General features: G+C 36.8%; 1 protein-coding gene across 9 annotated transcripts in view; it reads right to left on the bottom strand.

Moving 5' to 3' along the window:
* Nucleotides 1–614: 614 nt before the first annotated feature.
* Nucleotides 615–25,580, bottom strand: part of KMT2E (lysine methyltransferase 2E (inactive)) — a 101,944-nt gene continuing 76,978 nt past the window's right edge. For 6 of the 9 annotated variants that reach the window (XM_074379263.1, XM_074379260.1, XM_010344506.3 and 3 more), the window contains 14 exons: nucleotides 22,947–23,211; nucleotides 21,921–22,019; nucleotides 12,606–12,770; nucleotides 12,009–12,317; nucleotides 8,139–8,393; nucleotides 7,829–7,973; nucleotides 7,056–7,306; nucleotides 6,607–6,663; nucleotides 5,867–6,430; nucleotides 4,538–4,824; nucleotides 3,705–3,793; nucleotides 3,471–3,596; nucleotides 3,201–3,301; nucleotides 615–2,252 (listed from right to left, as the gene is read on the bottom strand). In XM_074379263.1, coding sequence (XP_074235364.1) covers nucleotides 747–2,252; nucleotides 3,201–3,301; nucleotides 3,471–3,596; nucleotides 3,705–3,793; nucleotides 4,538–4,824; nucleotides 5,867–6,430; nucleotides 6,607–6,663; nucleotides 7,056–7,306; nucleotides 7,829–7,973; nucleotides 8,139–8,393; nucleotides 12,009–12,317; nucleotides 12,606–12,770; nucleotides 21,921–22,019; nucleotides 22,947–23,211 — 4,219 coding nt within the window. In that variant the 3' untranslated portion in view covers nucleotides 615–746. Of the gene's footprint in view, nucleotides 3,302–3,470; nucleotides 3,597–3,704; nucleotides 3,794–4,537; nucleotides 4,825–5,866; nucleotides 6,431–6,606; nucleotides 6,664–7,055; nucleotides 7,307–7,828; nucleotides 7,974–8,138; nucleotides 8,394–12,008; nucleotides 12,318–12,605; nucleotides 12,771–21,920; nucleotides 22,020–22,946; nucleotides 23,212–25,580 lie in introns of all 9 variants that reach the window. The other 3 variants (XM_074379265.1, XM_074379264.1, XM_074379267.1) reach the window with 2 other exon arrangements.

A 25,580-nucleotide genomic window follows, 5' to 3' on the forward strand; every position in this document is an offset into this window, starting at 1 on the left:
ATAATTGTGATTTATTAACATGAATTAAAATGCCCAACCAGTGCTTCAATGTGACAGTATATTTAAAACAAAAAAGAAATTAAAGGTCATATACTGTACTACTTTCACAAAGATCACACAGTTTTGCAAAAGACTTGTCATATGTACAATGCTATATATCAAATGAGAAAAGCTGTAAGCAATTATATACGCAAAAGAAATGCAGTATTTACAGTTTGTCAGGAGACATTAGAAATCATCTATACATTAAATTACATTTTGCTTGCAAATAACTGGTAAAACAAAATGAGCCATGTCCACACCAAAATATGAAAATCTGTATTGCATTTTTATACCTAAGGTGCATTCGCAGAACTGCTGACAGGAAAGAAAAAAAGAAAAAGAAAATCCTCATAGTGCCATTACTTAGCTGTGTACTTAATGCATATGTATAAAATAATAGAGAAAACATTCACTAAATGAATTTAACTGCAACAATAAAATTTTAAGATCATACAGCATTGAATCTACTGCCAGAAAAAACAGCTGGAATGTTCATTTACAAAATAAAGATACCTAATACTGGCTTAACAGCACATTTTTAAAGGAATTTTAAAAAGCAAAAATGAGAAAAATACAATGAAAGAGCACTGGTGTATTTTTATACAAAGGTTCATGTACAAGCTTTAAAAAGTACCTTAACAGGTACATATGAAATATACAGTCTATCTTACAGAACATTTAAAAAAATGTTTTTGGAGTCCATTTTAATGCCACCCTGATCCATGGTAATTGTTTTGAAATGTTGGTGGCACCTGTGCTCTGTGAATTGGAATCTGTCCAGGCACCGGAGATGCCTGCTGAGGTCCTTGAACCCCGTGTGGCAGGGCCACAGAGCCAGGATGAGGACAGAACCCTGAAGCAGAAGGTGTTGGAATACTGTTTGGTCCTTGGGGCTGGAGATGAGGACCTGCAACAGGTAATGGACAATGTGGCCCTGTTCCAGAAGGCTGGTGCTGGGGTCCCGGTCCCAACGTGTTATGATGTGTAGCTTGTGAGGGATACGGAGGTACAGCTGGATGAGCACTTGAAGGAAAAAGTGGAGGTCCTTGATGAGGTGGGTGGTGTAAGGCTTGAGCTGATGTGGTATGATGCCCAGAAGCCAAAACACTGGAAGGTGGCGGCGGAGGGGGAGGTGGGGGTGCTGAATTTACAACATGCTGGTGTTGTGCTTGTAGACCTTGGAGTCCTGTGGAAGGATGGGGCGGTGGATGGTGATGAGGGGCGGGAGGGGGTGGGGGTGGGGGTAAGTGGTGTCCAGCAGTTTGAGAATGAATATGCGAGCCAGGGGTGACCGCATGAACAGGCCCTACTACATGTGCTACAGAGTGTTGCTGATGGGAATTCGGCTGTTGTACAAGGTGTGGTCCTGGAGCAGGCGGCGGCGGTGGTGGTGGGGGGACTACGGCAGCAGCAGCAGTTTGATGGTGAATGGTGGGGTTCTGAGAGGGCAAAAAGTGCCCTGGAGTAAGGTGTCCTGGAACTGTTTGTTGGCTTGTGGTGCCAGGAAGTGCTTGATTTGGTCCTGATGTAAACACAGTTTGTTGAGAAAGACTACCTTTGAGCTGATTATAATTCTGAAAGTTAGCAGAGGGCTGCTGGTTTTGATAGTAAGATGAAGAAGAAGGGGGTGGAGGGGGTGGAGGGGGCGGTGCCGTGCTATTCAGACTTTGTTGGTTAAACTGACTGTATGTTGCTGAAGATTGTCCTGAGGGTGTCTGTGTAAATAATGCTCCAGAAGTTGCCTGCTGAGTATTGGCTGGAAGGTTCTGTGCTGCTGGATAAAAGTTTCTCTGAGGCTCTCGCTGAGGTGTTCCAACTTGAGGTGACTGTGAATGATGAGGCCTGTAGGGAGATCCTAACTGCTGTGAAGGAGGCTTTGGTGAAAGATAACCATGCTGTACAGGTGTGTGAGGCGTAGATGACTTTGGAGGATTTTCTAGGTGAGGTGATAGAGGACAGTGCAACTTCGTTGGTGCAGAAGGCAGTTTCTGTGAAAGTTGCTCAGATGAATTACGAACGTGTGTCTGAGGAGGATGATTCTTTGAAAGTGCTTGGCTGTTATTGGATAGCTGTTTTTGTTGGAGCTCTGTTTTTAGGTGAACGCCATTTTCAGCTTCTGATGCAGTAACTGTGGTGTCCCATTGGGGATCCGGTTTTGTGAGTATTTTTCCGTGTGCTTGAGCAGGAATTACAGATCCAGGTGAACCAGGCTATGAAGAGAAAACAAATTATATACATATAAGGAACATTTTGTGTACTTTAAGGTTTAGTCTTATTGGTATTTAATACGATCTAAATATTAATTTTAATGTGGGGTAGGAAATAACATGCCAGATAGGTCAATTATGGAGGCTTAGGAAGTTAAAAGGCCAATATTTTTCCATTGTTCCAACAAGTTCTGAGAGTATGCTTAAAGTGAATTCTCCGGGTTAATTTTTATTGAAGATAAGTTGAGGACATAATTTACTCTGCCTTTTTTTCCCTTAAGCAATGAAACCTGTTTTTGAGCCTTACTCTGAAAGAACTCCAATGGCAATTTTCAATTTTATAATTGAAATTTCTATACCCAACCTAAGGATAAATTGATGTGGGTAAATAAACTTGCTCCCTCAACCCGTTTTGATTTTTAATACCTTTTCATTTTCCTTATATACTGTTCAGATATAAATAAACCAAGGATAAGACTGCCTAAATGTCTATCATCATAAAAAGATAAATCTCAGATTCCTTTTCTTTAGTTTCCAGTGATATACATGCCATACTAGATTATTACATCTTCATGATCCAGGATGGAGACGTCATTCCTTTTAAATGATAAAATGACCTTTTGTTTTTACATAATTGGCTGGTCAAGAATTTCACGACAAGGCTATGAATTTCCTAGACACCACTAGAATAGAGGTGGAACATGAGAAGAAAACATAAGCTGTTCAAGTGTGCTTAGAAAATGTGTTTGGTCAGAGTTAATCCATCACAGTTCAGGAAGACAGAACAAAGAAAGTAGTAAACACAATTGAGTACGTCTGACAGGAAACTGTGCAGAAGTCACACACTGATACTCGCTACAGCAGAAAAACACTGTATGTTGTAACCAGCAGCTTTTCTGCACTCAACCTGAGGTCCTGTGGAACCCATCAAAAGGTCAATGTTATCATTACCTTGCTCATTTTTGAAGGACTTTTACAAGTATTTTGAGAAGTATCTGGGGATGGACATTCATTTATAGTTGCAGGTGGTTCTGGATTTTCAGGATCAGGGTCTATAAAGCAGAAGAAACCTATAGTAAGTGTAAAATTACATGATAAAACATGGTTTTAACACCACAAAGCAACATACATTCTATTCAAACCGACTTTTTATAAAGGTTCTCTCTTGTCTGATTTTCAAATGTTTAAAAGAGTAACATTATCGGTCATCTGCTTACTGACCTTCCATAAGTTCACTGAAAGAAGGGACTGGGCCCTTAGCTTGCAACTGGGGAATGTGATTTGAATGAGATGAGGGTGAAGACTGAACATGACTCGGTGAACATGAGACACATGGTGATTCTCCCCCTAGAGATGAAGCAGAGCAGACCCAAAGAGAACATTAGAGCTGCAAAGAACGAGGAGGAAGAGGGATTAACTGACTCCACTTTCTGGTGAAGGAACAAGCTCACTTACCACTGTCTTTATCTTTTCGGTGATCACTGAGAAGTAAGGCCCTCTGGTAACTCCTTTCTCTGACTTGTTCCACTGATGTTGAGGCAGTCCTTTAAAAGAATAATCACATTATCCTCTATTGAAAGAAGCTACTGCTAGCTGCATTCTTCGTTGCTTCATAGTCAACATGTACTGTTCAGACCGAGGCTTTTGCTCTACTGGGAAAATAACTTTGGTGTTAACCTTTGGAAATAGTTAATCTTCTCTTACTTTGCTGGCGGTGCCAGAACTGAGATTGTTATCCTTATTTGAAGGACTCAGTTCCTTTGTCTCCAGCAAGTTATTGGCAAGGAGTTGAAGATAATGTATTAACATTCAGAATGTCACTTCTGGTTACCAAAGGTACCAGAACATGCCCCTAACAAACTGCTGTCAGGATTGCAAGCTTTCAGGTGGAAGGGGGACTAAGGAGCAAAGTGTGTGGCTACCTGCCCTTCACCAAGATCCATCCCGTATGCAGCTGCTCCTCCTCCTTCTAAAGAAGTACTAAACCTGGTTGTTCAAGGTTAACTGGTAGGGGTTAAGGAAGTCAGCAGGATTGTTAACTGTGATAAAATTCTTTGGAGAGGATATTTGTGTGTAAAGTATGAATGCATTACCAAGGAATAAATGCAATAGACCTTTAACAACGTAGGCAATACACAGCTGGCTTAAAATCCCATTCACAGAGAGCATCTTTTAAAATTGTGACCACAAAGCACTACCTGCTTAGCCTTGGGAGAACAAAAAAATGGGAAGAATACTTCAACAAAAGCTTGCTTTTTCCAGGGCAGCATACTTCAGAATGGACTTACCATTGAACTTCTGGTTCATTCTTCTCACTGGCAGTAGCATCCTTAACAGGGCAGTTATTGCTAGTTTCTTCAGAAGAAGCATTATAAACTGTGGCTGGTGTTAGTAAAGGTAGGCTAGCAGTGTGTTCTACTTGCTCCGCATTCTCATTACTGCTGGCACAGCTATCACCATTGTTGCTCAAGCTTCCACTTGCGTGGGGTGATACACTAACGAGTGGAAAGTTCTCTGTCTTAGAGCCACTTTTCCTAGCTTCACGTTGTCTCTTACGGTATTCTAACAGAGAAACCTTAAGCAAGAAAGAGAAGAAAAAGCAATCTTTTATTCTTGTTTTTAATGTCAGAACTAATGCATTCTTTTTTCTAAAGAGAATTACTATATTTACATAAGGAAAATTATTTTAATTGATTCTGAACAAATAATTAACAATTATCAAATGCCTACAATTATCAAATGCCTACTATATTCCAGGCATTGTACTTAGATGATTTACATATGTTATCTCATTTATCCTCACAACAACCCTATGAAATAGGTATATTATCATCCCCATTTTACAGATGAGGAAATTGAGTAACTCACTCACTCAAGGTCACACAGCTGGTGAGTGTTGGAGCCGGGATTCGAACCTAGGTCTTACTTGAAAGCCCGTGCTCTTTCCACTATACTACATTGCTTCCCACATAGTTGCCAACTGGACTCTGTTATGAAAATTAAAAGCACACATCACGAAAATTCTTGGACTTGCAAAGCAATAAGCCTACTAACAAAATAAGTGCTATAGTTTCTCTCATTCTTTTGAAATAAGGCATTCTAATTATCTCAGTATGTCTGCCAACCAAATAATGGTGGGAAATCAGGGAACTAACCATAGTTAATACATATCTATAAGTAAAATAAAAACACTCTTACATTCATGACCTAAATACTGCAGACATTATGGATGAGGAAAAAAGCATTTCCTCTATACAGGGTGCTTGCTCTATGTACAATAAAGTTAATAATGCAAATATTATTCAAGTCTGCCTTTTTTGCGGGGGGTTGGGGACTGCGTAGTTTTAAAAACTACTCATTAGGTAAAATACATCATCTTGAGATTTCTCTCTCTGAAACCATGCTGCTTACAAGGATTTCCCATATCACTAGAATTTTTTACTTTTCTGTAAATGTTTTCTAATTAATCCAGCATTTACAAAAGTTTAAAAATACAAAAATGTAACTTGAATAACTAAATTAAGAATGCCTTACATAACATATCTAACTACCAATTGCCCTCAGTAGTATTATGAAAACAAACTATTAAAAGGACTATAAATTGTTAAATTTGTAACCTTTTTCTTTTGTGGTGGATTCTGGGGTGTGCAACTCCCGTCGATCAAATTGTCATTAACAGTCCGTCCGAAACCAGATACAAGCCCATCTTCGGAAGTACAAAACACAGTTGTTTCCATAAACATGCCTCTAGTATCATCCTGCATCAGGCACTTTGACTCACTTATTCGGAAGCCTCCTCCAACCTCCAACTGATGTGAGGGCGTCAGGTCCCTCAAGTTGGAGTTCACTGAGAAGTTAACTCCTGTTCTGTCAGGGCTCTTTACCCAGGAAGAATATATGGTGCCCCGTCCAGAGTGAGTCGAGTCCAGTTGGCTGTTGGGCTCAGCCCTGTCATGTGCAGGCATTTCCATGGTTTTTTGTAAGGCAGTTGGCTCAACTGCATCAAGTCCCAGCTGAAGATCTGACACAGGTTCCTTTTCTCCAGGGCACTGCCTGCTGACTTCAGGCCTACTCCTAGGGCTCGTATAACCAATAGTCTTTATTTCTTGCAGACCCAGTTCAGTTAAATTGGAATTTCTAAAAGGCCCCAATGTTAACATCGTTGAAGATCTGTCATATCCCTGTTTACAGAATTAAAAATAATTATATATGTACACACACACACACACACACACACACACACACACACACACACACATCACATCTTGGGAATATTTATTTCAAAATTTACCAGTAATTTAAGTAAACCAATATAATAGGAAAATATCAATTCACCCTTTTTAAGTTAACTTCTTACCTCTTGACTATAAGTGCGTCTCTTTATTTCTGGAGAACTTTCTGGGGAAGAAATATTCTGTATAAAAGAAAGAATTAGAATTGAAAATTTAAAAATAAATAGTATATCCATAATAGCTATAGAAATGAAAACAGAATGAAAAACCAGTACACAGACTTTGGTTTTACATATTCTTTCCTGTTTATTTGCATTCCCCAAATAAGATACTTGCTTTCACATTAGATAACACACCATCATTTAGTCTACCATGTATATCAATAAGATGAAAGTTATGGTCATTTTAGTAATCATAAAAACATCTAAATTCATATAAATAAATTTTCCTGGTTTTTAGTTTCTTGCAAACTTTTTGTATTCTCAGCACACTAGTTAAAAGAGGAGAAAGAGCTCTTAAAGAAATCCCATCCCCCCAGGTGTTGAATTTTTCTTTCTCCATTAAAATTTCTCACCTCAAAGTGCATGGTATTTCCTGGTGTACCAGGAGTTACTGGGGTAACTGGTGAATATATGGGTTTATAACCATTTCTACAAGTTTCATCATCTGATTTTATCCGTGGAGGCGTGGCAAAAGATGGGTCCATAGGAGTAATATCGGTGTGAGTTGGTGTAGCATACGGGGAAGGTGTAGGTGTGGAGGTTTCTGAGTAAACCGAATCTAGCAACTGATAAAATCTTCGTTTTTTTAGTGGTGTAGTTAAATCTGTTGGTGAAATAATAATCTGTAAGAAATTACACTGCTGCTATTTGTTAAAATCTGTATATGTCACATTCTGGGAAAGGTAAAATATAAACAACAGCAATTATGACTTTCACCCCAAAACTAAATTTCAAGGTTTCGAAAAAATGGTACTAACATGAAGCAGTCCCCGCCCCCTCCCCAATTAGCAAGGATTATCTTGCCTGGAGGGATTACAGGCCTAGGAGTTACCAAAGTACCTTATGAGTACTGATGTTACTTTAACTGATTTGTAAGAGTCCTTGTCTGTCTGAAAAGCAGCTGATCCAAAAGCCTTTAAAAATTCATCAGCCCCAACATACATGGTATTGTAAACTGGCATCGTCATCAAAAAATTTAGAGGAGAGAAAAGAGAAAATCTATACAACAATGGGCTTCTCTTCTAAAGTGCATACCATTAACTAGAATATGCCGGTCATAAAGCCATATATAAAATATGCCCTGCCACATTCCTCAGTCTAAAACAATACTGAAGAAAAAATCTACCTGGAAGGGAACAGCTGTCATTTAACAGTAGTGGACTTTTATTTTCACCATTGACTGCAGGACTTCGGGATCTTTCTTGACAGGGTGAATTAAATCTATATAAAATTGCTGAATTTTCTTCTTCCAGAGCTTGTTTCAACCATCGCTGAATAAAAGATAATACATGAATAGGAATCAGTTTGTAGAGCTGTTTATATAGTCTGTAAATACAGAGCCAATTCCAAAAACATTTCACTACCATGGAAGGTAGTAAGGAATGAGTTGGCATTTGGCTCATTCTACATTTTTACTTCCAAAGAAAAAAGTTTACCTTTTTGCATGAACCAGAAATGTTTTCAGTAGGTTCTTTTCTTCTCCTTTTTTCTGAAAGGAATGGTGAAGTAAATCTAATATAATGCTTAGGAGTAGAGTATACATGGGGACTATAGGTGAGACCTGGTAAAGAATTGAGCTGTGTAGCTAACACTTCGGGATCTGTAGTTATGCGTAGAGGCCTTTCTGAAAGGCCATCTGAAGGTTTTCCTGTCTTCTCATTCTTCTCACTTAACCATTCATTGACCAAGTGCTAGAGAAAGAAAAAAATCTGGATCATTATAAATGTAATTCCAAATTCTCCTACTGAATATTCTAATATCAGATTTGAAATTGGTATATTATCTAAAATGATAATTGTGTAATTTAAGTCATATATGATATTCAAAAAACCAGTATGTCATTTTACATTTCCTTGGTTATCTACTGTTATTCTGATACTGTTTACCCAATATTTTGTAGAACAGAACATATGGTAGCTTTTTAAGTATTTATATTACATGAAATTTATATTCCTTTTTTTTTTTCTTTTGAGACAAGGTCTCTGTTACCAGGCTGGAGTGCAGTGGTGCAATCTTGACTCACTGAAGCCTCCACCTCCTGGACTCAAGTGATCCTTCCACTTAAGCCTCCCGAGTAGCTGGAACAAGGCGCTCACCACCACGCCTGGCTAATTTTTTAAAATATTTTTTAGAGACAAGATCGGCTATATTGCCCATGCTGATCTCAACTCCTGGGCTCAAGCATTCTTCCCGCCTCAGCCTTGCAAAGTGCTGGGTTTACAGGTGTGAGCCACCCTGCCCAGCCAAGCTTTTAATACAGTGACAGCTAGAGACATATCAGTACCATTTTATTAAACACAATAAATTTGGGTTTACTACTCTTTCTATTATAGGAATAAAATGTTCCATCTGTTATAAAAATCTGATTTTAGACAGTGTTTTCCTACACTAGCTGCCCATCAGAGTCTCCTGGAAATGAGGACAGGGTACAATACTTTTTTTTTTTGAGACCAGGTGAGTTGCTCAGGCTGGAGTGCAGTGGTGTGATCAGGTCTCACTGTAGCCTCAAATTCCTGGGCTGAAGCCATCCTACCACCTTAGCATCGCAAGTAGCTGGGACTGCAGGTATGCACCACCATGCCTGGGTAATTTTTCTGTTTTTAATTTTCTGTGGAGACAGCGTCTCGTTATGTGGCCCAGGCTGGTTTTGAACTCCTGGGTTCAAGTGATCCTCCCACCTTAACCTCCCAAATGTTGGGATTGCAGATGTGAGCCACCATACCTGACTCAAAATACATGTATGTTTAAAAGTCAGCATTGATTTAAGGGGTTTGGAATATCTCTTAAGGTTCTTGTGCTTTGAAAATTTTCATAGTCCTTAATTCTGTTGATTCTCTGATCTACAACAGACATAATACAGTCTCTCTTGGGTATATGAATATCCCTGACCCTGAAGTACAAATTACTACTTAAAAAAAAAAAACAAAAAAAAACTATTAACATTTTTTCTTTGCTGTAAGGGCATTTGTATTATCTAGTTAGCAATTGATATTTTAATTTCTAAGTATAAATGTAACTTATAGAAAATGTGGCTAGGCAAGGTGGCTCATGGCTGTAATCCCAGCACTTTGGGAGGCCGAGGGGGATGGATCATGAGGTCAGGAGATGGAGACCATTCTGGCCAACATGGTGAAACCCCATCTCTACTAAAAATACAAAAAAATTAGGCTGGGCACGGTGGCTCAAGCTTGTAATCCCAGCACTTTGGGAGGCCGAGGCGGGTGGATCACGAGGTCGACAGATCGAGACCATTCTGGTCAACATGGTGAAACTCCGTCTCTACTAAAAATACAAAAAATTCGCTGGGCATGGTGGTGCATGCCTGTAAACCCAGCTACTCAGGAGGCTGAGGCAGGAGAACTGCCTGAACCCAGGAGGCGGAGGTTGCAGTGAGCCGAGATCGCGCCATTGTACTCCAGCCTGGGTAACAAGAGCGAAACTCCATCTCAAAAAAAAAAAAAAAAAAAAAAAAAAGAAAATACAAAAAAAATTAGCCAGGTATGGTGGTACGCGCCTGTAGTTCAGCTACTCAGGAGGCTGAGGCAGGAGAATCGCTTAAATCCAGGAGGTGGAAGTTGCAGTGAGCAGAGATCACACCACTGCACTCCAGCCTGGGTGACAAAGCAAGACTCTGTCTCAAAAAAACAAACAAAAAACCCCCAGAACTTAGTATATATAAATGTACATATGAATACTCAGACACACACATACAGAAACATACATTTTAAAAATCTACCCATCCTTTCTTCCAAAGATAACTACTATAAACATTTTGGCATCTTTTCTGTCCCTCTGTGTGTATAGAACTCTATTCCTAGGACAGCAGTAGAAGGTAGCAGTGAAGCACATGAAGTCTGCACAGAATGCCAGGAGTGTGAATCCTGGGTTTGCCATTTACGTTGTGACCATGAGCAAGTTAAGTAACTTTTTTATATTTCAATCGTTACCTGTAAAAGAAGGGCTGTGATAGAACCTAGTTCTATAAATAGGATTTTTATAAAGATTAAAAGAGTTCAATAACATATATAAAGCTCTTAGAACAGGATCTGGCACAGAAAAACTGACATGTTATCTTTAAACTGAATGAGGCCTTTAGGGGTAATCATGGTTTGGTATTCTATCAAACAGTATGTTGTTTAAAAGAACAAAATCTGCAGACAAAAGAGGCTTTTTAAGACAAATAGGATGTAGAAGCTTATATATCATACCAGGGATTTAAATAAATTTGTAGTACCACAGTAAATTTATAGTACCACAACTTTGTTAAAAGTTTAATAAACGGTACGGATTATGTCATATTTGTAATTTTACAAATAGTTTTACTTCTTTTAAGCCTGAGGTTTTTTTCTTTTCAGTTTACAAAGTTGCAATTTTTTGTCCATCATTAACAGGCAAATACTGGGTTGCTTAAGCTACCGTGATGGAGTAAGGAGAGCACAGACTTTGAATTATAAACAACTGTGTTTAGATTATCTCTAACCTGTGACTTTGGCAAGTACATTATTTAACTTGTGCCAATAAAATATAATCCTGGGTTCATACTAGAATTTTACTAAATGTACATGTCATGGTTTAGCAGCATGCCTACAAACTGTACTGAATTAGGTAACAACAAAGACAGAATAAATGAAATTTCAAAGTAAAGTGTGTGAGAAGTATACATTTATGATCTACCCTTAAACAGCTTAAGGATTACCATACTTTAGTATCTCTGCCCCAATCTGCTATACTCTAGTCAGAGTAAGAAAGAGCAGCCTCATTAGGATGTTATTTCTTATCTGAAAAGCTCAGGTTGGTTTAATTAACTGAATTGTTTCCCATAATTGCTTCATTAAGTCTGACAGTGTTTCAAAGATTTTTATTAATAATTACACCTAAAACTACTCTTTCTTATAAATTTTCATAGTCTTAATATATTCTGTGGGAATCAACAGTTTCTTCACATCTGATTTTTATCATGTACCTATACAATGAAATTCATAAAAATATAAACAATAAAGGATAACACATCTGAAACCAGTTTCAGGGGAAGTATGTATTTTGTACATAAAGCAGACAAACTTATTTAAAGATATCATGTATCGTAATACTAAAAGTCCTGATAAACTGAATATAACTAAATAATGCAAACATTTATATTAACTGATTTTACAGTTCTGGAATTCTCATTCCTAGTATAAAAATCTGCAAGTATAAAAACTGCCTGTTACTCTGTTCATTATGAGATCTTAAATATCCAATTTTTAAAACAATTTTATTAATATAAGAAAGTTAGAAAACAGTTCTTACATTCATTAAAATCATACCTTCTTTGTTTTGGGGTACTTTGTAGGACATTTATTAAGTGCTGGAACTTCAGTTTCAGTAATTATTTCTGCTACTGCAGTTTCAGTTTCTGTTTCTATTGTAAGTACAGTATTTTCAATATCATTTTGTTGTGAAGTAACTTCTATATCAGGAGAAGATGGCTGGATATCCGAACACATGCTGACAGTTCTGTGTCTCCGACGCTGCTGTCCAATGTGAGTCCTACTCCGAGAAAAACTTTTTCTCTGTTTAGTTCTATTTACTTTGGCAGGGGTTGGCTTGCTAGCATTTTCTTCTTTTGCTTGTTCCTAATATAAAATACAACAGAATGGAACTTTTTATACTGTGTACATACAAAATTTAAATGTAACAGCATTAATCTACTTCAGAAGCCAACTTTCCAGAATTTATGAATTCTGATACATTTAAAGAACAGAGACAATATATAGTCTTATCTCAAGCAGAAACTCCTATAGGATTTGAAAAATGATATTAAAAAGTTTATAGACATTATTTTAAATTCCTTGTAAGTGTAAGATAAGGAAATTTTAGTTGAAAGTGTTTAAGAAAATAAAACTAGACCTAAATAATAATACCTGAATAACTTCAGCATCACTGACTATCTGTGCATCTTTACATTCAGTTTTAACTTCAGTTTTGGCTGTGCTGATCCTTTCCAAAGCTTGTTCTCTTCTTTTCTCTCTCTTTTCAAGTCTGGCAAAAGCTTGCAAAATTGCTTCCATTTTCCTTTCTTCTCTTGTCTATGAAATTTAAAGTGATATCATAAATATCATTGCTCAAAAGTAAAATTAAGTCCAGATTGTTTATCACAAATTTTAAAAATAATTGGAGAAAAAACTTCTGTTCATTCAAGACCTTTCAGAATTCCCATCATCTTGGTAAGCCCTGTTACTGTAAATATTTCATGAAGGAAACACCTGAATGATTGTTAATGATAAGGGTAAAACAAGACAAAAAAGCCTCAAAAATAACCTTGTTTTAGCAAACTGAAAATCTTTTAATAATACAGAAACCAGTCTTTTAAAAAAGATCCCAAATTTCCAAGGAAAAATTCATAAGCACTTGAGTGACTATACTGACATACTGCAGCAGGGTGCTGTTAGGTAAAGTCTTGCCTTTAAAAATTATGACTCATTTGGTAAGTATCTCTTGTGACTCTAGGTAAGTTACCCTTTCTGAGACATTAAGATGTGGGTAATAAAACTTGCACTTCTCTGAATTGTTACTCACTTTAAACAGATAATGTGAGGTATTTAAACAGTACTTGGAAAATGGCAGGCATTCTGTATGTGTTAATTATTATTTCTACTTTAGCCCTCTTGCCCTCCATTGTAATTCTTCTAAGGCATTTCTCTACCCTCTGCTCTTCCTGTCTTACACTGACAATTCAAGATAGGAATTCAAGACTGAGGAACAGCCAAATGTTCCTTTGAGCATCAGTTCTCTGAAAGAGAGCATTAAGAGCAAACCCAGAGCCTTGACCAGTGGGCCTGGCAAAAGCTTCGGCTCTAAATCAGAACCATCAACCATCCAGTTCTCCAAATGAAAATAACCAGGTCCTGAGGCTCAAATCCATTTGTCCTTCCTCCTTTATTACCATCGATATGGGGAAGAAAGAAAGATCAGAAACTCAAGGTCTGGATGCCATAGTCGTCTCAACATTGGAGCTTTAGTTCCAGTAATTACTAGGAGAGATTCAACCCTGAAGATACCTACACTTCGGAAACTGTTTACTCATTCCTGTATTTTTGTTGTTGTTGTTGTTACACTTAGCAAGGGACCAAAATAGTATGTCAACAAAAGTACTCTAATATATTTTTAAGTTCCGAATTTGTTACAGCAAGTTACCATATTGCAAATATGACACTGAGGAAACAAGGTCCAAAGAGGTAAGATTCTTTGTTCATGGATTACACATCCGCGTCTCACCTCTCCTAGTATGGGGCAGGCAGACACTAAAATAGCACAAGCAAAAGATGGTTCTTGCTCACCAGAAGTTAAAATTTTAAAGCGGAGTTGTTTCCTTAGAAAATTCCGTATTTTTGAACTTTTAAGTTACCTTCCCCTTTTTGTCGTGGTTTTCTGTAAAGCTCTTTTTATCAGGGTTTCTCTAAAATTCTGAATTTAGAAAAAAAAAAGCTTGGAGTAACTAAAAAGATCATTTTCCCAAACTGTTTTACCTGATGAACCTGGTTGGAGGGATTAATAACTATGGTTACTTGTTTTCAAAAAATTTAAAGTAAAAAATTTAGGGAAAGTATATTTTTCTAGAGGAAACAAACTTGTCTTAGCAAGAATCACTGTTATGTGTAAAAGAAAAAAATTACCCACAAGGTGGGCACCCAAGGAAGATATTTTCTTATCCTGGGTGTTCTAAGGTAAATATGAATTTATGCCAAAAGAGCCTGACAGTCCAGTATTCCCTTGTTTCAGATGGTAGGAGTAAGGGTCACGGATAAAACTGTATGGAGTCGATCTGGATCTTAAAACAATGTGGTCCAATACTGCTGAAGAAACCAAAGCCATGTGTATTAAGTGACTCATTCAAAAGCAAAGCCATAGTAATTATGCAGGTTTCCTGCCTCCTAATTTACTCTTCTTTCCGATTAACTACTACCACTACATAAAGCAAAACTCTTCCTACATTAAACATCTGGGTAAGAATAAAGCTGAAAGCAGCAAACATTTCCTAACAGCTTTAAACCTAGCTTTATCTTAAAATACACTAATATTTGGTAATATAAACATGTCTGATTTTCTACATTTATTTTAAATTTCTTAAGAGTCAGATGTCGCCGGGCGCGGTGGCTCAAGCCTGTAATTCCAGCACTTTGGGAGGCCGAGGCGGGTGGATCACAAGGTCGAGAGATCAAGACCATCCTGGTCAACATGGTGAAACCCCGTCTCTACTAAAAATACAAAAAATTAGCCGGGCATGGTGGCACGTGCCTGTAATCCCAGCTACTCAGGAGGCTGAGGCAGGAGAATTGCCTGAACCCAGGAGGCGGAGGTTGCGGTGAGCCGAGATCGCGCCATTGCACTCCAGCCTGGGTAACAAGAGCAAAAACTCCGTCTCACCAAAAAAAAAAAAAAAAAAAAAAAAAGGAGTCAGATGTCGTTCAGCTTTTGTAGTCACCATGACATATAGTACATTCTTTGATATAGCCATGTATATGGTACCTATTTAAAGACAAAATTTGCCACCCATTTTATAGCTGTAACTGAAAAATAAGTTTTATTATTTGAGGTAGTTACAGCTGACTCCAGAGAGAATTAGAAAAATTAGGAGTCCTAATAAACCCCAGCAGACTTCCCACAGCCCCCAATACCTGTGCTATATAATATATAAAACTTGATACATTTAGACTTTCCATAAAATCTATCTATACATTGTTTTTATGACATGAATCTTAGTTTATGGTTTTGTAAAGGTAAATAGAGGATTGTAATTTCCTGTAAGCAGGCTGCTTAATATCCCCATCACAAAGCAAGACCCTGTCTCCACACAAAAAAACAATGTTTTAAAAAAATTAACAGGGCATGGTGGCATGCACCTGTAATTCAGGTTACTCCAGACACTGAGGCAGGAAGATCGGTTGAGTCCAGGAGTTGGAGGCTATGATGAGCTATGATCATACCACTGCACTCCAGCTTGTGAACAGAGTGAGGCCCCGTCTCTCTACAACTAGGAAAAGGAAAGCCAGAGCCCACTGCAAAATAACCTTATTCTTTGGTCTTGAAATAGAGAAATTAAATGATTCCTTGCTCAAAAAAAAAAAAAAAAAAAAAAAAAAGATCATTTTACATAACATAGATTAACTTATAAATCTAAAAAGATGAGTAAGGTTGTTACCAATAAAAATCATTCCAAAATAACGTGTATGGCTTGTGTGGTGTCTCCATTTCCTCTGTCACGTGATGAGTGAATGTATACTCATGGCACTTTTTTATTTTGATACTCCTTTGTTGTTCCCTCTACCTCATTCTCTACAAAAGCTACTCCAGAGCAGTGACCTTGCCTGCTTTGTTCACCTGATATCTCAAATAGCAAACACACATTTTTGTTAAACTGTAATAACTGTGTATACATTATGTCAAGCATATATCACTTATTTGAAGACATAACTGGAAGCATTTCAACAATTTTGGTAATCTTGAATTTATTAGAAGGCAGCTAAAGCTGATTAACCTCATTTTGTTTGAACTGAATACCTATAAAAATAAACAGGTTCCCTTTCACTTAACACCACAATGTAATTAATTACTCATCTTTAGAAATACAATTCCCAGCCTGAGAGAAAATGAGACCTTAAAAAAAGAAAATCTGCATCAACTGAATCATACTGAAGACAGAACAGTGAGTTGGGTAACATCTCATCAGATGACTTTTCTGGCAACAAATTCATCCTCTCTAATTATATATTGTTTAAAGCATTGTGTCTTCTAAAGTGATGTTCTAAATTGTCAGTCAAGTTTTCCTAAAGACATTCAATAACAGCATGGATTCTGTAGTGTTTTCCCACAGTGTCTTCCATTAAATAAAACTCTGTGTGAGTCAAAGGTGTTATCCACAAAAACCTGCAAGGGTATACAAATGCAGGAAAAGCTGACAACTTCTTGAGCTTTTAAACACATGTACACTGGGAATCTGAAAAGGAAGGATATGGTATAGTGTTCACAACAGTAAATTCGACTGGTCACGGCTTTTTTTCACAGCATCTCAAATTATACTTGTGTAGAATACATTTTGATGTGAAGGATGAAAGCCAAGAAAATTGTGGAGAATCGTGGTCCAGGCCTCCAGATCATTCATTACCTGAACTACAGGGAAGATTCATTGAGTTCACGTTCATGGGCCTGTATCTTTCCTCAAATGGTTGCCATGAACATTCAGTTAGCTTATTTATTGAGGGTCGACTTTTTTGCCCACCATTTTTTATTCCCCTAGGAGCCAGGGCTATGACAATGACTAATGCTAAAAGTTTTCTCCCTCATGGAGTTTATGATACAGTGATACAAAAATTCTACACTATCTTAGCTGCTTGACAAGTCCAGGAATCTCTTATCTATGTGACTTCCTTGTCATACCCTTTCACTGTTTCTCAAATGTCTGTCCTTTTAAATGTGAACATCACACTCATTTTCTATGGACTCACTCCATTTTAAGCATTCTGGCAATATAGGCCATCAAATATGAATATTATATTCCCAAAGTATATTATGAAGGTTATGAAACATTATTATTTTGGAAATTAAAACTACAAGGAGACTCTTCATGCTATTATAAATCGGGGAGCAAGTATCTTTTTTTTTTTTTTTCCAAGATTACATCACTGCACTCCAGCATGGGTGACAGAGCAAGATTCTTGCTCTTGATCTTGGCTCACTGCAACCTCCTCCTCTGGGCTCAAGTGATTCTGGTGCCTCAGCCTCCCAAGTAGCTGGGATTCAAGGAGTGTGCCACCCTGCCTGGCTAATTTTTGTATTTTTAGTAGACATGGATGGAATTTTGCCATGTCACCCAGGCTTGTCTTGAACTCGTGGCCTCAAGTGATCCACCCGCCTTGGCCTCCCAAAACACTGGGGTTACAGGCGTGAGCCACCATGCCCCCCAAAACATCTCTTTCAGTATTTACATCTTTCAAAAGTTAGCTGTTTTAAAAATGATCACTTTAAGCTAACGGTATACCCCCCCAGTATCTAAACTTCTTCCACACTAGAGCCACCTAATGCCACCTCAACAAACATACTAGGAGGACACTCAGTAGTGCCCTGGTTTTTGTAATTGAGTATAAACCATCTATTGTATTTCAGTTATATGGCTTAACTGGGCTCGTGGTAAGATTTTCCTAATGTGCAATAACTGGTTCCACACGACTTAGCCACAGATTTGCTTTCGTAAAAAAGCAGGCAACAACTTAACAAAAAAGACAAAATCTAATGGATGGAAAAAGAAAATGTTCATAAAAGAAAAATCCAAAAGGCCAAAAGAGGTGGAGGGTAGTGGAACTAGAACTGACAAGGCTTTCCATCTTGGTCACATAAATATTCTTTCATAAAATCTTCATCCATGAATATCTGTGTGACCTATAGCCAACCTCATCTCCCTAGTAGCCCTCTCCTCCTCCAACCAAATACAGTTTATAGCTCTCTCCAGGATTTCCGCCTGGGAAAATGCATTCCATACAACTTTTGTCATAAGCTACTCTGTATTTGGTTAAACCCTACTTGAAAGGTCCATCATAAATAAAGTACAAAAATATATTAAATATACATACATAAATAGAAATACGTATTACCTAGAGTTCATGAAACAATCTGATCTCTCCCCAGCTATATCTCCTTCACTTATTGCTGAGCTGTAATTATTTTGTAAATACCTCAGAAAGCAGAGACTTTGCCTTATCTCCCACTCTGATTAAAAAAAAAAAAATGATGCCAAAAAACAAAATACATAAATATAAATACCCTGGTGCAATTTTTGGAAATTAAGCATGATGTTAAAAGGTGGTGTCTGAAATCATGTATATAGGTTAAAATTGTCAATTTTGCCTTGTTCAAGCTTTACTACAAAAGGATAGGGTGAAGTACAATAGTTCCCCTTTATTTATAGGGGATATATTTCAAGATCACCAAAGCATGCCTGAAACTGCAGATACTAGGGAACTCTATATATATATATATATATAGTACTGCTTTTTCCTATACATATATAAAATGGAACAATTATATACTGTAATAAAAGTTATGTGAATGTAATATCTCTCTCTCTCAAAATCTCTTAGTATTTTTGAACCTCAGCGGGTAACTGAATGAAACCTGGGAAAGCAAACTTGCAGTTAAGCAGGGACTACTGTACATTTAAATTTGGTGATTACATGGAGTTTATCTGGGAGGAGGTTATTACTGATTCATCATATTCCAATCTGATAAATATACACGATACCAAGTCTAGGTAGATCTCAAATCCAAAATGCTCCTAACTCCAGAACTTTTTGATTGCCAACATGATGCTCAAAGGAAATGCTCATTGGAACATTTCAGATTTTTGGATTTGGGATGTTCAACTGGTAAATGCAATGCAAATATTCCAAAATATTAACCCTGAAAAATTTCTGGTCCTAGAAAAGTAATACTCAACCTGTATCTCCATACTGGTTTGGAAGTCTTGTCACAGGCAGAAATTTGTATCACTTTGACTTACGTTTCTCAAGAGTAGTATGGCTACCATCTTTATTCTGCCTAGTTTTAGTTCTCCCTCTTTGTCACTTTTTTGATTTGACCTTGTCTTTCCGAGTACTGATGTTAATCTAACCAATATAAAAGTCAAGACTAGGAAAATAAAAGGGGATTCATTGCAAACTTTTCAAAACCAAATACAATACTAATGCTTGGGGGTAGGGAAATCTAATTACTTAAGAATCTTAGGATTCATGTGTTTGCATTCTCTTATTTGACTACATCAAAAAATTCTGTAATGCAAACATCAAAGCAAATGCGCCAATTAGAAGTACCAGGATTGAGATGACTTTGAGAGCTATGTATGGGTCAGGAACAAGGATTTTTAGATTTTAATTTCATATCCTTTCGAAATGCCAAATTATAGACATTTATACTTTCCAAGTTTTCCACATTTTACTCCCATGAAAAATACTCAGTTTCATAGCCACCTTAGTGGCAGATGGTAAAATATGTTGAAATGGATATAAAAAATTTTGAAGTGTTTTTTATTTTACTGTAGCTTACTAATAAGGACAATCAGGATCAAAAATGGATTCCAAGTAAGCCAATATATACATACAGTTTCTAAGTTCCACCAAGTTTAACACTCAATATCCAATTTTCTTCTGGCATCTAGAAATAAGGATGTTCTAAGATCCACTAACTTTGTCAGCATTTATAGAAGAAAATATATTTAAAGTACCATTATATAAATGTTTTTAAACAGAATTCAATATGAATAAAATTACTATATTTTATGGGCAAAGAACAAGCCCTGAGTTTTCTGTTTTTGTTTCTTTTTGCAACGGGGATCTCACTCTGTCATCACCTAGGCTGGAATGCAATGGTCAATCACAGCTCACTGCAGCCTTGACCTCCTGGACTGAAGCGATCCTCCTGCTTCTGCCTCCTAAGCTGGGGATATAGGCATGCACTGTCACACCTGGCTAATTTCTAAATTTTTTGTACAGATGAGGTCTCACTATATTGCCCATAATGGGTCTCTAACTCCCATAATGGGTCTCTAACTCCTGGGCTCAAGTGATCTTCCCACCTCAGCCTCCCAAAGTGCTGGGATTACAGATGTGAGTCACCATGCCTGGACTGTGATTTTTTTATAAATTTCATTTTTTCTCTAAAGTGATCACTATAGCCCTTAAAGCCACTTATAAAAGAGGTTCCTCCCACAAGACACATGCCACACACAGAAACAAGTAATACTCTAAATTGGTTTCCTAAGAATTCCCTGCACAAGACCATAGGTAACTTGAGAAGGCACTCATAACATATATAATCGAATCTCGACAAAGGTTCAAGATAATCCGTTTAGGTAAAAGAATTCCTCCTTTATATACTCCTCCAATATTTTCTTTCTGCTTTTCTTCTAATACTGCTTTGTCTCAACAGACCATTGTTTCTGAAATCCTAAAGCTATGAAACAGTTCTTTACTGTTTCTAGATTTTTGGGTAACAAAATCAGTATTAGAAACTATCAAGGTGATAGTTTCTAAACAGCCATGTATTAAGTAGGTCAACAATGACCAAACTTTTTTTTTTTTTTTTTTGAAACAGTTTCTCACCCTGTCGCCCACGGTGGAGTGCAGTGGTGCAATCTTGGCTCACTACAACCTCTGTCTCCTGGGTTCAAGCAACTCTCTCATCTCAGCTGGGATTCCAGGTGTGAGCCACCATACCTGGCTGATTTTTCTATTTTTAGTAGAAGCAGGGTTTTGCCATGTTGCCCAGGCTGGTCTCGAACTAATGGCCTTGAGTGATCTACCTGCCTCAGCCTCCCAAAGTGTTGGTTGGGATTACAGGAGTGAGCAACAGCATTCGGCCAACAATGACCAAACTTTAAAACATCCCACCCTTAAATATGTGACATGAGATTCCATGGAATACAACATGAAAACCCTGAAAATAGGAAACAAAAGAGCATATGAAGTAAAGGGGGGAATGGGGAGAACCTACCATAAGACCATCAGTCAGTCTGTAAAGTCATTTTCAAATTTTAGGGCATGGAAAGTATACTATGATACTTTTTTAACTGGCTGACAGATCAAATGCTAAATTACCATAATCTGTGAGAAAACAGCTTGTCCTAATTTTTACACTGATAAAATATTTGTAAATAGTACAAGGAATATACATCCTAAATTTATTTTAATGAGAACCCTGTTGTATGATAGCAGGGTGAGAATATAGAAATAGCAGCTACCAGTGGTTGTTTTTTTTTTTTTTTTTTTTTTTTTGCATAAGCCATTCATTTGGTGCTATAAGGTTTCAAGTTTATTTTTATTATATTTCAAATTATGAAAGGATACATTTAACTAATAAAAGACATTTTGAACAATAATTGTGGCATTAAAATTTATTAGTTCAGTGTAGAATTAAAATATTAATAGTTATCAGCTTCAAAAATGTTCATAAAATATTTCTTAATGTCATACATTGTTAAATCTCTAATGAACAACCAATAGAAATACAAGATTAGTAGAATTTATTTAAATGGTAATGACAAAAAACAAATAAAAATGCTCAATGGCACATCATGAGGCCCAAATTTGCTAACTTCAAAGAATGGTGTAAAAGCTCATGGAAAGGCAGCCACAATTACCATATGAAGAGCAGCTGTCACTAAGCCCAAACTTACTGGCTTCCCAACTTACCATCTTCCTTTTCCTTTCTGCAATCTGCTCCTCTGATTCCATTTCTACTTCATTGCTAATAGGAGTTTTTTCCTCTATATCATCAATAAAATCTGGTTCCTGAAAGATGGAAATGACTTCTTTATAAACTATTACTCCATGTATACAACTATTTCAATGTCTTTCAACTACAACAGATTCAACATGTCAGCATAACCTATTTAAATTCATTTAAGAAATTTAAAACTGGTTTCCTCATTCAAGATGCTTTTCAAAATCAAGCTATCAAATACTTTTGCTCTTTAAATTTTAGCCAATAAAGTTTTTATCAATATAGGTCATATATGGTAACATGGCCTTATGTTTATATAGTTCCCAAAACATAAACATGTAAATTATTTCAGAAAAACATGCAAATACCCAGTGGCTCAGTAAGTGTTTATTTAGTCAAAAGCTTAAGGGAAATTATTTCTAGAAGACAGGGCCCTGGAAATGAGCAAAATCTTACTTGATTTTCACATTTTAATGATCCCTCCTAACTGTTTTTTGTTTATAGAGGACATATCACATACGTATTTATTGGTGGAGCAGACAGACTTAGGTCAACTCTACCCCCAAAATTACCTTATGTGTTATTAGTGAATTTTCTCTCAAAAATTTTATTTGCCATTATTGTGACAGGCTTACAGAATTGATTGTATGTCCACATGTTTTAGGAAAGAAAATTTTGCAGCTTAAGATTTTAAATAAGAACACTTATTATGAACATAAAGTGCCACCTAGAAGGTTTTTAAAAGTTACCTAGTCTTAGGAAAATCTTGTCTGCAATTCTTCAAGGATTTGCTAGCTGAGCTGTTTCTTAATAATTCACCAAATTTTTACAAATTCTAGCAGAGCCTGTATTTTCACCATGAATACTTCATTAAATGACAGAATAGACTTAAAAATACTTTAAACAATTTACACAGAACAAAGAAAAGGATAAAATGTGACAAATTATTTTCCTTTGTTTATTTAATTTCATTGAGAGTCAGCAGAGTTCAGTACCTGATTATTTGATACTGATAGTCTCAGTGGAGAAAGCTTTCTTTGTTTAGTTTCTGGGCTCTTCATTTTGTTGGTTGTTCCTTCACAATCCAAAGTAATATTCTGATTTTGTGTATCTTTTTCTTTGGAAATATCTTTGTCTTTTTTTCCTTTTTTCCGTCTGGTCTCATAGCCACTATTGATATTTTCCATGGATTCAGAACTACGTTTTAAAACAGGGCACTCTGGGTTTTCTTTGAGGCATGCACAGTCCACCTTGTACTTACTGGAAAGATAACCAGTTAAATATTTATTTCAAAATATAAAACAAAACTGGAAAATTTCTAATTCATTTTAAGCTGTAACTCCACAAAATTGTATGCAATTACTAGTAATTAAAGCAATCCTTTTTAGTAATTTACAGTCCTAGTTAACTACTACAAAAAACCTTCCTCATAAAAATAATGTTAATAATTAGATGTTGATTTCTGATCAGATATTAGGCATTTGTACAGACTGAGCATGCCTTACCTGAAATGCTTAGGACCAAAAGTGTTGTAAATTTTGAAATGTTTACATATACATAATGAGATATCTTGGGGGAATGGGATCCAACTCTAAACACAAAATTCACTTATGTTTCATATAGGCTAAAAGTTAATTTTATACAATATATTTAATAATTCTGTGCCTGAAACAAAGTTCTGAGTGCACTTTGACTATGACCTATCATATGAGGTCATGTGTAGAATTTTCTACTTTTGGCATCACGTCGGTGCTCAAAAAGTTTAGGATGGCTGGGTGCAGTGGCTCTCGCCTGTAATCCCAGCACTTTGGGAGGCCAAGGCAGGCAGATCAATTGAGACCAGCCTGGCCAACATGGTGAAACCTGTCTTTCTAAAAATACAAAAATTAGCTGGGCGTGGTGGCAGGCACCTGAAATCCCAGCTAATGACAGCCTAACGCAGGAGAATCGCCTGAAACCGGGAGGCAGAAGTTGCAGTGAGCCGATACTATGCCAACGCACCACTCCGGCCTGGGCAACAGAGCGAGACTCAGTCTAAAAAAAAAAAAACGGTTTAGGATTTTGATTTCAGATTTTTGCATGAAGGATGCTCAACCTGTAATGTGTTACAGAATTAGAAAAAACACACACACATTAAAACTTGGAGTGTTTTAAAGCAAAATGACACTGCGGATCACACAAAACATTAAGGCAGAAACCATAATTACTTCAGTATCCCAGACTGCTATATAAAATATTGATCTGAAATCTGACCAAATAAAAAATGTTAGGTGTAACAAACAACTAAACCTCACTAGTTTGTCCTGTACTTTATGGAATGATAGCAACAACCAGGTTTCTTTAAAAAGCTACCTTAATGACATTTAATGTCTCCTTTTTACCATACTAAGTGTTTCCTCTTTCAAATGGAAGCCTGAGACATAATTGCACTCTGTCTCATATTCACCGTAATGATATTTATTACTCCCATTTTACAAGTGAGATTAAAACTCAATGAACGTTAGCATCTTGTCCAATGTTACAAAGTTAATAAGTGGAAGAGATGGCATTTAGATCCAGGTCTCTGTATGACTCTCAGGCTCATGTACTTTTCATTTCAGTATTTCTCAACTCTGATCTCTTTATCTCTACTCCAGCTGCTAAGATGTAGTTCATCTCTAGGATAAAGGCCAAATGCCCAAACATCAGTTAAACAGTAACAGAAATCTCCACTCTGCATGTTTTAAGTAGTTGAATGTTTGTTCACAATAAGAACAATTTACTTTTTAAGTGTCTAATATTCCTTACTCATTTACTCTTAAAACAGCTAGAAAGATTCAAATCCAACTTCTTTAATTCTGTGAGTAAGGGATAGAATTCAAATATTTATGGTCCTACCTCCCACCTCCCAAATCAGGTATTAACAGGCACTAGTAGTTCTGTTGATTTTAGGACAACAGAACCACAAACAATAACGATGGCAAGAGCTTTTGTTTATTAAGCACTTCAGGTGAGTATTATTATTATTCCTATATACTTGAGGTAATGCAGCACAATGTGATGAAGAATTTGGTCCAAGGTCACATAGTAAGTGACCAAGCCAGGATTTGAAACCAGACAGATTACATTCTTAACCTATATGGGATAGGTAATCCCACAAAACAATGAGCAAAGAACTGTGCTAAATCTTCTACCTTCTAGGAGAGAAAGGGCTAAAATGATACGATATATCTGACAGCAATAATCAGTAGAAAGACATACTAAAGGAAGAGGGATTTCATCAAAAGAAAACGTAGTATTTTAAAAAATATATCACACAAAGTTTAAAAATATATAGAAGAGAAACTGAACTCAATTGCTTATAACCCAAAACCCAAAAGACTACAGAATATATAAAGAATTTCTAGGGGGGAAATAAAAAGCAAGAAAATGACTACCCAGTAAAAAGACAGATGATAAGGTCAAGCAATTCACAAGAGAGAAATCCAAATGACAATACAGAAAAAGACCTCTGGGCTCATAATCAAAGAAAATTTTCTTTCATGTCTCCATTATTGGGGACAATTGTAGGCATACCCATATTTGGACTGCATTCTAGCCCGGACAGCAAAGCAATACCCCCATTCTCTCTCCCTCTTCCTTTTTCTCTT

The sequence above is a fragment of the Saimiri boliviensis genome, chromosome 10 (genome assembly GCF_048565385.1).
Source record: "Saimiri boliviensis isolate mSaiBol1 chromosome 10, mSaiBol1.pri, whole genome shotgun sequence".
In the NCBI taxonomy this organism is placed as follows: domain Eukaryota; kingdom Metazoa; phylum Chordata; class Mammalia; order Primates; family Cebidae; genus Saimiri; species Saimiri boliviensis.